The sequence below is a fragment of the Pseudochaenichthys georgianus genome, chromosome 11 (genome assembly GCF_902827115.2).
Source record: "Pseudochaenichthys georgianus chromosome 11, fPseGeo1.2, whole genome shotgun sequence".
Taxonomy (NCBI): Eukaryota; Metazoa; Chordata; class Actinopteri; order Perciformes; family Channichthyidae; genus Pseudochaenichthys; species Pseudochaenichthys georgianus.
Window position 1 is genome coordinate 6,857,320 of NC_047513.1, and position 14,129 is coordinate 6,871,448.

At 42.7% G+C, this 14,129-nt stretch overlaps 1 protein-coding gene across 7 annotated transcripts in view; it reads right to left on the reverse strand.

Annotated features, from left to right (window-relative positions):
* The window catches only part of pleca (plectin a), a 117,194-nt gene that overhangs the window by 13,162 nt on the left and 89,903 nt on the right, over nt 1-14,129 (reverse strand). For all 7 annotated transcript variants that reach the window (XM_034093823.1, XM_071204790.1, XM_034093824.1 and 4 more), the window contains 24 exons: nt 13,996-14,102; nt 13,489-13,608; nt 13,307-13,402; nt 12,654-12,781; nt 11,990-12,083; nt 11,741-11,895; nt 10,703-11,105; nt 10,178-10,255; nt 9,843-10,004; nt 9,650-9,754; nt 8,543-8,638; nt 8,228-8,353; nt 7,912-8,064; nt 6,869-7,023; nt 6,657-6,783; nt 5,757-5,940; nt 5,579-5,599; nt 4,815-4,972; nt 4,117-4,295; nt 3,900-4,038; nt 3,461-3,817; nt 2,995-3,078; nt 2,813-2,917; nt 2,210-2,308 (listed from right to left, as the gene is read on the reverse strand). In XM_034093823.1, coding sequence (XP_033949714.1) covers nt 2,210-2,308; nt 2,813-2,917; nt 2,995-3,078; nt 3,461-3,817; nt 3,900-4,038; nt 4,117-4,295; nt 4,815-4,972; nt 5,579-5,599; nt 5,757-5,940; nt 6,657-6,783; nt 6,869-7,023; nt 7,912-8,064; nt 8,228-8,353; nt 8,543-8,638; nt 9,650-9,754; nt 9,843-10,004; nt 10,178-10,255; nt 10,703-11,105; nt 11,741-11,895; nt 11,990-12,083; nt 12,654-12,781; nt 13,307-13,402; nt 13,489-13,608; nt 13,996-14,102 — 3,431 coding nt within the window. The remainder of the gene's footprint in view (nt 1-2,209; nt 2,309-2,812; nt 2,918-2,994; nt 3,079-3,460; nt 3,818-3,899; nt 4,039-4,116; nt 4,296-4,814; nt 4,973-5,578; nt 5,600-5,756; nt 5,941-6,656; nt 6,784-6,868; nt 7,024-7,911; nt 8,065-8,227; nt 8,354-8,542; nt 8,639-9,649; nt 9,755-9,842; nt 10,005-10,177; nt 10,256-10,702; nt 11,106-11,740; nt 11,896-11,989; nt 12,084-12,653; nt 12,782-13,306; nt 13,403-13,488; nt 13,609-13,995; nt 14,103-14,129) is intronic.

The following is a 14,129-nucleotide window of genomic DNA, read 5'->3' on the forward strand; positions in this document are numbered from 1 at the left end:
GACGTCATATCGGCAGCAAATCTATATCCGCTCGTTGCTCGCCCCGTTTTTAAAAGATTTGGGTACGGAGGAAAAGAGAAATGCATTTTCCATATCTCTGCCCCCCCCCTCAGTCAATTTTGATGATTGACACCTCTTTTTAAACGTTAGAGCCAATAAAATCGAGGGGAAGTTCCTAAAATCCATCCAAACATTACCCATTGGTGAATGAGTGATGCACAGCCAGAATGCCCTGGTAGCTGTCATACACTCTAGTAGCTATTGTAGCAGCTAATATGAAATCTCCATTATTGACATACAAATGGAATGATGGATTATCAGTAACCATTTCAAAGTGACACAGACACATTGGATTCACCTATGGATTCACCTTTAGTAGCGGTTTTCTGCCATTGAACACAACTTTTGATCAGAAAACAACAGAGGTAAGAGGTAAATGTTGTTGTTTGTTGTCGTTTCGCCGCGAGTTCTGATCGCTCAGTGATGAATCTGTGGAATCTCAGTTTGCTAATCGATATCTTGTTTGTGCAGATCCGATAAGTAATAAGGGTATTTTACCTTGAGTTCTGTGCTAAGTGCGTTAGCATTTCAGAGCCTTTGTTATTACCCTTTTGTTTCGTTTAGCTACAAATGGTTAATATTGTCTGAAAGCTGAGTTTGTTCTCGTTAAGTGGGTATGACACATTCATAGTTTGTTAAATATTAAGAAGCCCTCAGACGCTGTTTCTTGTAAGATGTTGCGTTTTTCCCCAGCCCGCGGGCCGTGGGGTTTAACTGGTTTAAAGCAGCTGATTGAAAAATCATTAAGGATATAAGCAGGAAATAAGGAAGAGTAGCATATAGTGATGCAGCAAACACAGCATGATGTAACACAAAGAAAGCTTGGATTAAAATGAAAGTGACCAGACATTAATCCAAGATCAGGGAACATTTAACTCTGACAACAGATAACATCAAGACATGAGTTCTACTCTTTAGAAGTGGGCATTGCATTGTGTACAAATCAGAAGGTCCAACACTTTAGGAATCTTTCATAATGATCAATAGTTCATCTGGTTTCGGTGGTTATTGCTGGTATATTTGCATCGACATCCTCGATAGGTTTGATTTTTGAAATCTGAGGTTGAAGATAAAACAAGTGGCCATTCTGTCGATAAGAAAAATAGTTGTTACTTAACTCAAATGAATTGTTAGTTATCTTAATATATTTCTTTTAAAAGCAGAACAGTGAAAAACATTTTCCAATTGCAATTTCTGATTTATTGTTAACTTTTTGACAAATAAAACAACATATTGCAAACAACTGCAAATTGTGATTTGAATAATTTCATAAGTTTTGATTTAATATACTAAAAGATTAATTTAATTAATCGTGATTTGCAGTATTAATAAAAAATACACGTCCTTAAAGAGTGCCTTTATGTCAGATAATTAAATGAAGACAAAATAATGACATAAACTGGCTTGCACATTTAGATGAAACGTTGACATCTACACTCGTAAGGCAGGAACCTGATGCCAATTGATCAGAGAAACTTCTTAATGAACAATTATGAAAGGTCTCCTAAATGCCCTGAACCTTCCTTTGACTACACAAAAGAGCCTGATGAAGAGACGGATGACATGAACAGAAAGGGTCTTTTGTTATGTTTTGAAATACCTGATGCTTTGGGGGTAAATTCATCTCTTAAGCGTGCGATTAATACTCATCATGACAAAGCACTGGCAAGCAGATCAAAGGGATCAAACACAATAGAAAGTTAGAAAATGAAAAACAGGGGGAACAAAGTAAAAGCCAAGGAAGAAAAAAACATATCTGAGAAGGCAGGTAGCCAAACAGAAATCACAAGTGTGTGTGATTTCAAGAGGAAATAAAGAAGCAAAGACTTAACCAAGCAGTCAAATGTAACTGATGCAGCATGTGTCGTGTGTACAGACTATGTGACATGAATTGACTAAATAGACAGAGGAATGAGCGACATGTACTGCAGGGGGGATATGATGTGTTGACACCGTTTGCTTCACCACTGGAGGCTGTCACTCTGTCAATAGTCTCTGAGATTTTCTTACGCACACATTTTGGTATTATTTAATGACAAATGATTTCCCATACATCCCTCAGTTAACAGGGAGGAGTTGCATTGTTTGTGTTAGAGAGTTATTTGACAGGAACCTGCTGCTGCTGCACAGGGTTAATGTGTGTGTTTACCTCATCGTCCTCCAGGCGGCGCTGCGTCTCTGTGATGAACTTAATGTACTGACTGGTGAGAGTCATCAGCTCACTGTAGCGGGTTCTCAGAGTTACATACTGGAAAAGAGGCAGTGTATTTACTTTACACATGTTATATCAATGTGTCTCACTCTTTATAGCACAGCTTGTTCCCAGGATTATGTACCGTACTTTTCGGACTATAAACCGCGACTTTTCCCCCCATTTTTTTTGTACAGCTAACGGCCACTAGGGAACCTCCTAAATCTATGGATTTTACAGGTAAAATTAACCACCTTTAACTCTATGGGCTCTATGACCAGTCCGCGCCCGCCACCTTTAAGGGGCGGGCTCCAGCCATGGCTCCAGCAGGAAAAGCTGGAGGCCGGAAAAGAGTGAGACAGGTAGCGCGCCAAAGTAAAAGTGGAACCGAGAGACAGAACGAGAGCAAGACAGACGGACAATTTAGCTGCTGCGGCTTATATGCAGGTGCGCTTTATAGTCCGAAAAGTACGGTATATAACATTTAAATACTTTTTGTTATGAGCAGACAGTCATACTAAACTGCACTTGAGGTGTTTGCTCTTCTCATGTGTGACGTACCTCCTGGATGATGTTATCAGAAGCACAGTCCATTTTGGGTTTCTTTAAAGGAGATGCCATGGGATCCTGGAGGGCTTTGTAAGTCAAAATCTGGAGCTCATAGTCCTAAAAAGAGAAGGAAAAGGTTCATTGAACCATAAAAAAACCCTTATTGTTGTAAAGCTGGAAATATCAGTACACACCTTGACTGAATCGATGTACGCCTTTGCATTCTTCTGGCAACTGTCAATCTTGTCCTTGTTTTTCTCAATCTCTTCCAGGAGTATCTGGAAAAATAAATGAAACCGTTATAACCAGACAACACTCAAATATTAAAAACATGTTGTTATTGAAATAACAGCGCATTAAAAAAAAATGATGAAGAAAGAAGAAAAAACAGAGCTACTATAATCATCATGAGACTTCAGTACTCTATTTTTAGATTCTATATTCTCTTAGTCGTATCCACAACCGCTAATTCTCAGACTCCTTTACAATGCAACACAAAATATAGCTAAGACCGAATAAGAAATAGAGAAAAAAAACAGTAAAACAATACAAATCCAGAGTTTCATAGGAATTCAAGACACGGTTAAATGTGTCCCATGTGACCACCAGGGGGCAGACTGACTCTGGCTCCCTATCCCACACACGTGCTCTTAACAATACCTTCTCCTCTGCCAGCTGCTCCCTGAGAGCCTTGCTGCCTCCGATGGGCACAGCCTGGATCTTCTCCTGCCTCTTTCTGGCCTCTCCCAGCCAGTGGATGAGCCACTCGTAGCTCACGTTGTAGGAGTTCATGTGGCGCCCGAGGAGGTTGAGCTCCCGCTGCCTCATGTCCATCTGAGCGAACACCACCTGCCAGCGCTCCAGCAGGCTGCTGACCAGCTGACGGTAATGCTCCAGCTCGGCGTCGCGCTCGCTGTGGATCCTCGTCATCTTGTCGTTGATGGTCGAAGCTTTCCTCAGCTCGTCCTGCAGGCGGTCGAATATAACCTGGTCGGCCTCGACTTCGGCACGCATTGACTGTGACGCAAAAAGAACACGTTATCATCGAGATGATACAATTCAATGTGTAAAATGACTGTCTTTATGAAAAGAAAGATACCTTCAGCTGACTGCGCTGCTCCTCCACCTCCTTCTCGTTCTCTGGAACTTTGTTAACATCAAGCAGACGACTCTCGTAAGTCTTCAGCGCGTCTTCTGCTTCTTTAGTGTTCCTGATCACCACGTCAATGGTCTTCAGCCTGGAATCAAGATGTGTTCACATTAATAAAAAGCCACACATCCAGCTGTGAAATAACCGGAATGTGACAGAGCCTCACTTGTCCAGGTAGACGGAGGAGAGGCCGTAGACGTGGTCCATCTTCCTCAGCGTGACGTCCAGCTCGGAGCGCAGCATGGGGGCGGAGCTAGTCTGCTGTGGAGAAGCCAGAACCTCCTCCGTCTTCTCAGAGATGGAGTTCAAGTCTTTCTTTAAGCCCTCCAGCTCGGACTGGACTTTCTGTCATGGAGAAAAAGGCAGATGGTTTAGTGACCCATTGTTAAAGCTATTTGTTTGCATGTATTATCGTTTCCTTTGGTTTAGTTGGGATGTGTTACGAGATATTACAAGAGTTTTAAACATAGTAACTAAGTAAATGAAGCACTACAATGCTAAAAGAACACCTCCACCCTTCAAAGACTGCAAGCACACATTAATATAAACACAGATGTATTGTTTATCTATTTTAACATCTATTTATTAACATATATGTACATTTTGTAGATTTATAAATATTGTTAATATGTATATTTACAGTTAATTAGATCTAAGTAGGGCCTTCTCTTTGCGGCTACTACTGGTTTGATAACTGCTTTTATTTATTTGTTCACATACTTTCACTGCATTGAGAGAAGGGTTAGGGAACTCCATTGTCCCTAGTGTCATGGCAATACAGATATTCTGATTCTAGTTTGGTTATTTAGGTCATTCCCTTTCCTTCTTGACTTTGTGCTCATGTTTTTAAACTCAGTTTCTTACCATTTGCTCTGCAGTCTTCATGGCGCAGGCTTTCAGAGGCTCCTTGTCCACGGGCTGGCGGAGGCGTGTCACTGTTCTGTTCTCACATCCCTCCAGCCTGAGGCGGAGGTCTTTGATCTGCGTCAGGTAAGTCTTGCACACCGACTCATCTTGCTCTCCTGGTTGGATTGAAATAGAATATTCGTTATTATTTTTGCAGAAAATTCCAACTCTGGATTTATGAACCGGTTGTTGATCAAAATCAGATTTTGCATTGCATGTAAGCTATAGGTTTTAATAACTAGCAATCTGCATACAACATGCCATATTCCAACAGGCACGGTATTAGTTTGTTTAGGACATTTGAAAGAATCATTTGCATTTTGACTTAAAAATGTCTATATAGTACTTCAAACACAATCATATGAATATATAATAAGGACTTTAGTACAATAACATACTTTGATTTTTAAATGGATTTATGTCACACTGTCCATGTTTGAATGGTCCCATGATTATTCGTCAGAGAGGTTAATTAATCAGTTATTTGATTGAATCATTCAGTGATACAGATTGCAGATCAGCTGCGGTGAAACCATGCACAGAGAGGAAGGCAACGGTGAGTGAAGTTAGGAGGGATACCGGGATCAGTGAGGATGATGAATGATGAAGGTGATTTAAGTTAATACAAAAAGAAATGACAACACAACAGCGTTCACACACATTCCTGATCAGCCAATCAAAAGCTGCGACTGCACGTCTGCTACTGTAACTGTGGACCTTACCTGCTCTGGGGGGCACATAGCCTGCAACGTGAATCCAACAGTCAACTTCCACACAAATGTATGAGAACTTATTCAATGACAACAAATGAAATAAATGAATAAAGAATGTGCCTCGTCATCCCTATCAGACCCATGTTGGTCATGTTTGGGGCCAGGTTGGAAAGTGACCAGTACACACCTTGCTCTGCAGAGCTGACCATGGTGTTGTAGTGCTGGTTGGCTTTGTTGTAGTTGGACTCCACCTGCATGCGGTCCTCCGCCCCGAACGTCTCAGAGTCCTGGCTGTCTCTCAGGAAGTCCTGGTAGTGCAGCTCCAGGTTCCTCAGGGCCAGGCGGTACTCCTCCACCCTCAGGGTCTTAAACTGCAAGGGTGCGAGGAAGATGCATGTTATACACATTGTGAAAACAAAAGATAAATCACAAAACGCTGTGCCTTTTTATTTAAATCAATCATGTCCAGTACTTTGAGGAATTCTGTATGTGTAGAGCAAATCATTTTCTCCTTCTCTAGCAAACAACCAACACAAATATATTGTCAATTTGTCATTTTTAAAAGTCATGTGTGTCTACTTAGTACTTACCAGCTTTCATACTTATTATGTACAAATGAATCTTATTTAAAGTAAAAGTAGCCTTCATCTGATCCATATGCTACACATATTATTATAGGCATTAAAAGGATCAGGTATACTGGTACAAATATTCTTTTGAATTGCAAACAAAATTACTATTCTTTTTGACTTTTTCCAGTTTTACTGAAGGTGAATCCAACATAGTATTTTTACAAGGAACCACAAGCGAGTACTCTACTGTATATCGAGTACATTCATGACTTTAATATGAAAGTTCTGAGTTGTTTTTGTGAAATATTACCCCTTTCCCAGCTCAGTGTTACTAGTGTATTTAAAGTATTAAAGTATTTTCTTTACCTTAAATGGCCCTAATGCACCATTGTACTTTGGTAGCATTTTACATTGATGTTTAATTGAATCAAGTTCTTCAGGGATTGTATGTCAACCCAAATGCAGTTCCTTAGCGTGTTATTCTTTCTCTCATATAGCGTGTCCTGTGTCGTTACCATGGTGACGTTCCAGGTTTTGATGATGTGCATGTCTCTCATCAGGTACTGATAGGACAGCATGCTCTTCATGTCCAGGAACATGTTCTGCCACATGGTGTGCAGCCGCTGCAGGTTTCCATCCAGTCTGAGGAGGGGAGGCGGGGCTTAGCACTCACTGACAAACTGTGCATTTAGATTTTACGGAATCAATACGGTGAATCTTAACTCACCCGGCGACACTGTTCACAGCGTCCTTATTGGTGGGAGGAACCAGGAAGCAGATGGAGGGAACAGACGACTCGTTGCCTTTATCATTCAGCACCCTCCACTTGTAAGGCTGCGAGTTGTTCAACAGAGCGCACTCGTCTCCTCTGTGGACGGTGATCTGAGAGAGAAACACACCAGTCTGACTGACTTCATCTGCGACTGATATCGCTGTAACGTACCGCTGCTTCCTTCAAAGTCAACTCATTTATATTCAATCAGGAATTTGGAAAATCAACTTTATTTAACAATCATTTTTTGTTTTTAAACGTGTGTTTTCTTTGATTTGTATGCATGCATAATGTCTGTGCATGTCCCAAAAGAATGATCGGAAATCAGTGTTTAAGAGTTTGGTAATTTAACATTTAACAATTTAATCTGTGTCGTCCTGTTATCTTTTCATATTTCAGTTATTAGTGTTCTTCCTAGTGTCAGGGAGATACTTGTCCTAGACTCCTAGATAGGACGTGCAGGACCAACCCTGACGTCTGTTATCTCCTTTAAGGAGAGAGGCTGCTTCAGCCATATGTTGTTGTTCCCATTCTGTGGCCGGGCGACCCTCGGTCACAGATGGTCTGTTGTTGTGGTGCACTGGGACACTTCCTTCTCGGTGTTTGTGGACTCCAAGGTGTGGAATCTTCGAGGCCATAAGTGTCAGACGCGAGTGACTCAGTGTTCCCAACTGTTTAGGCTATCTCCTCAAACATGTTGATCACTCTCTGTGAAACCAGTTAGATGGGCTGACGAGAGAGAGGCGCTGACGAGAGAGCCTGCTCTCCCCGTGTCTCCTTCATGAGTCGGTGACTCCCACTGCATTGCTGCTGCACAGAAGTTTCCCTTACACCTATGTCTCCTGGCAGAATGTGTGTTTATATGAAAAAGAAGTGATGCAGGAATAAGTCCTCAACACTTATCTCAAAGTCCCGTGCTTGTAAAATCCCATGCCAACTTCCAGGTGAAGAACATGCACTGAGTTTTTCCATGAATGCAAACACCATTCGATGCCTACCTCCATTTGCTTGAAGTCGCATACCGCCTGGACGGGCTGCTTGCCCTTTATGGCGGTGGCGGGGTTACGTGGTTTCAGCTGGATGATGGTCTTGGCTCTTCGCTTCAGGCCTTCCAGGTGCGTTTGGAACTCAGTCAGTTGTTCTTTGTCATCCTGTAAAGTACACAGAGCACAAGAAAGCGTTAACAGAAGAACCCACAGCTATCTCTACTCCATCGAGGACCCTCTTCACCCTCACATCAGCAGATATTGTATATGTTCCCCAGTTGCACTTTTCCACATTATAATAACAGTGTCTTGATGTGTTTGAACCCACAGCGGCGTCCTGCAGGAGATCTTCCAGCCGTGTGACCGTGACGGAGCGGTCGCAGGTGTACTTCCTCTTCATCGTGTCCTGCATCTTTTTGATCTTGTCCTCTGCCTCCTTCACGTCAGAGAAGAACTGCACAAGGAAGAAATTGGAAGAGGTTAAGTTGCAGCATTCAGAACTTGCCCAACGGAAACAGAAAGGTTTGTAACATAAATACGATGAACAGGTGAGCTTGGACTCCTAATGGATAACCTGACCCCATGTTTGTGCACAGACAGTTCTTAAATGCTGAAGTCCTGCCGTGTAAGTTAGTAAACATACTTGGTAGTGTGCAGTGTTCTCTTTCAGGTGGGTTTCTACACAGCAGCACAGCTGCAGGAGCCAACTCCACTGAGTCTGCAGAGCTCCAGTGAAGGCCTGAGGAGGGGGTGGAGAGAGAAGAGTGAGGAGGACAAACAATACCAAATGTCAACATTTCGAAATAAAAATATCTACAATTTTAGCAACAGAAGATGATTTTGGATCTGTTTTAGCCGACTGATACGGCCTAAAAGACCCTATACAAGAGGCTGTGCAAAGAAATGGTATGCTTATTGAAATAATGTATATATGATATATATAATAATTCCGCCCTACATGTCTCCCCTTCGCCCTCTGACGCAGCTGACCAGCCTTGAGCAGCCGCTATCCCCCGTAAGGAGGGGCTGCCCTAGCATGTTGTGGATGTTGCCAGTTTGTGAGCGGGCAGCTCTCGGTCAGAGATAGTTATTGTTGTGGGACACCTGGAACACATCCTCCTCGGGGCGGAGATGACCCCGAGCCATAAGAGACAACAAATGTGATCCAGTGTCCTCAGCTGTTTAGTCTGTCTATTGAAGAATGTCGATTATTACACTCTCTAGTTAAACCCTGGAGCTGCAGGAGGGCTCTTCAGAATTGATGGTGGCATCTGAACCGTGTGGTCAGACCGTGGCCCGTGACACGTCTTCTGAACTCTCCGGCCGAAGCTCCGAATAAACCGTCAGTGTTTGCCATCAGAGCTCCAGCTCTCCTCGTGTCTCTGAGTCCTGACTCCTATTGCTTCAGACGTTTCCCCCACATATGATGTAGAACAATTGACCCATATATTATTACATTTCTTTCTTACCACACATCTGGGATTTAAAACCATTCTTTTTAAAAATACTATTTACTAAAAGTCCCACTTCCCTTTATCACATTCATGTAAGAGTTTATAGAATGGAATGTGTTTATAATGACTAAACAGCATAGTATTACTTAAATGGGGCTCTGTTGGATATTGTGTCCATCCCACTCCATCTGGGATTAAGTATATTAAATATAACTTTAAAGACCAATAAACTACAATTGAATATGGTGATGTGGGCTCTAGTAGTCAAGCTATCTAAATAAATATAATAATCGTACCTCTACAGTCTTCCTGGCTGGGTGTCCGTCCCTCAGCAGTTTGTCTCCTGTTGCCTGGACGACGTTCACCTTCTTCTCCCTGAGCTCCAAGTCTCTCATCAGACCCTGGAACAAAGAGGGAAGAACACTCAGAAGGACAGCACTAGAAAGGTCTGTGAGTAAACCTCGTTAGAGCATCACGCTGTTCTGTTACCGAGTAGTTGTCTTTCTTGGCCGTCATGTTGGTGTTGCGTTCGCTCCAGTCGTAGTTCACCTCCTCCTCCTCCTTCTCGTTCAGCCACATCAGCTCTTTGGTGGCAGCGATGACGAAGGCGTGCAGCTGGTCCAGGGAGTGCAGCCGGGCCTTAGACGCGCTCTGCGAGAGAGGACAAAACAAAATGAGGCAATATGAGGGACAGAAAGACAGAGGAGACATCATGGCTTTAGGAAAGCTCAATTTCTACATGGCTGCTGAACAAAAAATATTAAAGTCTATCCAAGATCTCTGCATCTTTTTGTATTTATTTTATTGCATTTTTTGTTACTTACCTGGAGCTTGCCATACTGCAGCTCCAGTTTCCCCAGATAGTCGCGATAGGCCCCTTTACTGGCAGGTGAGATCTGACTCTGGAACAGGGGGAGGAAATAAGAAATGTGAAAAATAGGTCAGTCAAAGTAGCAATAATTATAATTAAAAAATATATATTCTTCTATTAGGTTGATCCGTTAAAAATGAACTGTGTTTGTAGAGTTCTCTACACAATAGCAGCACGATAACTGTATATTATACAAACCTACAAAGACACTAAATAAAGAAATAAATAAAAAATATTTTTTTATAAATAAAATAAAATAATAACAATAAATCCTCATATAAAATAAAAATGTTCCACTTGCCAATATGAGTCCAGAAATGACAATCACCCATGCTAGTAGCATGGGTGATTGTCAGATTTACTCCTTCATTGATAAAAGTATCTACGGTTTGAGTACCATGCTTCTTTACCTCCCCAGATAAAACCCCTCTCTGCTCTATCTGAAACATCTCCTCATGCTTATGTCAGCAGTCTGTACCTCATCGGCCTTGGCCCTCTGGATCTTGGAGTGGAACTCCTCCACGGACTGGTGCAGGCCGCGGTGGCTGCCCAGCTGGGACTCCACGGTGGGCAGGTCTGAGCCCCACTGCCCGTCGTCCACCCGCCGCTGGTTCTCCTCCACCCAGCCCAGAAGATCTTGGATGTAGCGCATGGTGACTTCATCCAGCTCGGGCCTCACCCTCATGGGGGCCTGCTGCAGGGTGGTGACCTGGGCCGTGTGGATCTGAGTCATGGGGATCTGGGAGGTGTGGATCTGGGTCATGGGGATCTGGGAGGTGTGGATCTGGGTCATGGGGATCTGGGAGGTGGTGACGCCGGACTTCAGGCGCAGGTTGTACTCGCTGCGGAGGTTCACCAGCCTCTCGTGGAGACGATACACCCTGGGGCCGGGGGGAAATACAGAATGTTAATTTATTCATTAATTAGTCCACAGGAAATACCTTTGATGATGAAATAAATGTCTTTAAGTAAAAATGCTAAATATTTACAACAACAAAAATGTCTCTGTTTTATATACCATTTATTGTTGGGCTTTAGACTATTGGTTCTACGCATTTCACCACAGTGATATATTATTGATTCAACCATAAGTAATTCATAAAAAAGGTAAATTAGTCGATGAATAGAGTTCTGCAGGAATGAAGTGTTTTTGTAGATCAACCCGGATTTTAATAGTTTCCTTGTTCTTGACAAAAAATCCAAACTAACTTTCATTTGATCTGGATTATTTAGCAACACCCTCCACCTACAGTATGTCACACGAGTCTAACGTCCCCACCGCTAAGCTAAAGGCGGACTGATCTAAGGACGTTTAATGTCCCATCAAAAGGTCTTATCAAAACACTATTTTGACAAACAACTTTCCTTTGAGACACGTAAACACTTTTAGATTGAAAGGAAAGGTATTAATAGAACCCATCACTGAAGCACTATAGTGATAAGAAAAGGATGCATTAGTTGTCCTCATGTCAAAGGTTAATCATTTGCAATGAGATACTGTAGGCTAACTAGTCACCTGCGATACATCTGTTCAGCCTGAAGGTGGCGCCCGTCTTTGAGCAGCTGAACGTCATTGAAGAGGAAGCGGATCATTCCTTCTGCTTTCTCCAGATCTGCCTCCATCTCTGCGGTGTGCTGCGCAGGTTTCCCCGAGTTCATCGTCCTCATGTCCTGCAGCACAGACCAGGTTACAGCTCTGCATGTGGTCCAAATCTTTTATTTTACTCGTATATGATTTGGTCTGTCACAGATGTTTGTGTCTCACCATCTGCAGCAGAGTCTCCACCTGGTTCAGCTGCTCCTCACACACCCCCGACTCCATCTGGACCTTACTGACGACCCTCTGGAGTTGCTCCAGCCTGCAGAGGGAGGGCAGGGAGGGCAAAGGTCAAACACATTTAATGAAAGGCAGACTATTTACACATTTCAGCCTAATGTGAAGTGATGTATTACAATGCATGGACAAAGTAACAAATAAAGAAAAGCACTTACTCTGTCTTTGGGCGGAATATATGCTTTAACGCATATCCCTGATTCATGAAAGCCATGTTGGAGCTCTGTCTGTCCACTAAAGTAAAGATGAGGTTTTAAAAACTCTCCACAGAACCCAAACGGCAAGCTACGCCCTGGCAATCTTGTGATTAAACAGACAAATGTATTAGTGACTATCAGATGACCATATTATTGGGAGGTTTCCAAGGCGATGAGGCGGTTGTCATGTGTTTACTTTCCATCCCAAAAACACAGTTTCATCCCTTCTTTTTCTGTTTCTGCCGAAGTGGACTTTTTCTTCAGGAAGTGAGTCATCCTCACACAGTTGTGTCGTGATTCATTTCTCATAGTTTTTTATATTTCTTGTGGCGTTTAAATGTGAGGTTTTGCTTTGGCAACATAGCATGGGATGAGGTTCGGGCCGTGGTGTTACTCACCTCTCAAATTCTTTCCTGAGGAGCCGCTCTCTCTCCAGGATGGCGACGTGCAGGCGACCCCATTCCTTCTCCACGTCGAAGGGGTGGTAGCCGGGAGGCACTTTGACAACACCGGCCTGAACTGCACCCTGAAGAGAATGACCCAGATTAGCTGAAACTGACTAACTGTTGTTTTTAATGATCAATTCGTAATTTTATCATATTGTTCACAAAATGTCCGAAAAATAATATAGCTGTTTCAATTCTCATATCGTATACTTTTGTGGTGATACATCAACAGAATAACTGACGGTCCTTGGAGTACTAACAAAAAAATACTAAGCTTCAAAAAGTGATACCTCATCAAATTCAAATGTCTCTAAAAGTCTCTTTAACATAAAAAAGTAATCGGTACAGTAGAGGATTATGGAGCCCACATTTTTTGATCAGTTATGAGAGTTTTGGGCACTTGGTTGTATCGATAGATTCCAAAACACCCCTGTCTTTGTCCATGCAGGTCTTATTCTGTACATGGCAGTGGAAAACAAGGCTGCACTATAACACATAGAATACTAATTCACCCTGTACCTGCTTGCCTGAGCATTTCCCGCACATACTGCAGACACGGCTATACGTAAACATGCCTATGGAGTGTCGCTGCTGATGGAACTCACTTCAAAAGAGTTGAAGATGTGTTTGGAGCGGTTCTTATCAGACTCCTTCGCAGGAAGCTCCGTTTCCTTAAACTTCAGAAACTGACGCCAAAGAACCTGCAAACAAAAGAGACGAATGAGAACGCTTCATCGGCACTGTCACCGTGTCGTTCCGCCGTTCAAACACGCCCAGACCCCCTCACCTCAATCTCCTCGTAGCTGTTGGGGAACTTCCTCTCCTCGAACACCATGATGTGATGCCTGATCCACTGCAGCAGCATGGTGACCAGCTCGTAGTACTCCTGCCAGCGCAGCTCCAGCTCCTGCAACACAAATGTTTGATTTATTACTCAGCATTTCTGAAGCTATTGTTGTTGTGACACGTTCTTTCAACACATCTTCTTCGTAAAGGGACTATACACCTAATGCTGTAATGTCTTTCTACTGTCATGGCTTACAGGCTGACTGTACTTACATGTTGTGTGTCATGGTGACGATGCTCATAGATATAACATAAGGAAATATGGTCACCTGTACTTGTCCATCCTCATTGCTTTGAAACACTTGGCATTTAAGCTATATGCTTAAAATATTGATATTACGAAGAATATATCTTTCATAAGTTCATAGTTTCCTTCTCTCTGGTGTGAAATATCTTTGCAGTGATTTAGAGGAAAGAAGAACTGACGACGAGGAAGAGGAGGACTCACGTTGGCTTTGACACCCTCCTGAACGTCTGGTACCCTGGGCATGGCGTCGTACAGAGAGGAGACATATGTAATGATGGATTTCTCATCAGGGTGAAGCACATCAACATCTGCAGAGGGAGGGAATAACAATGTTT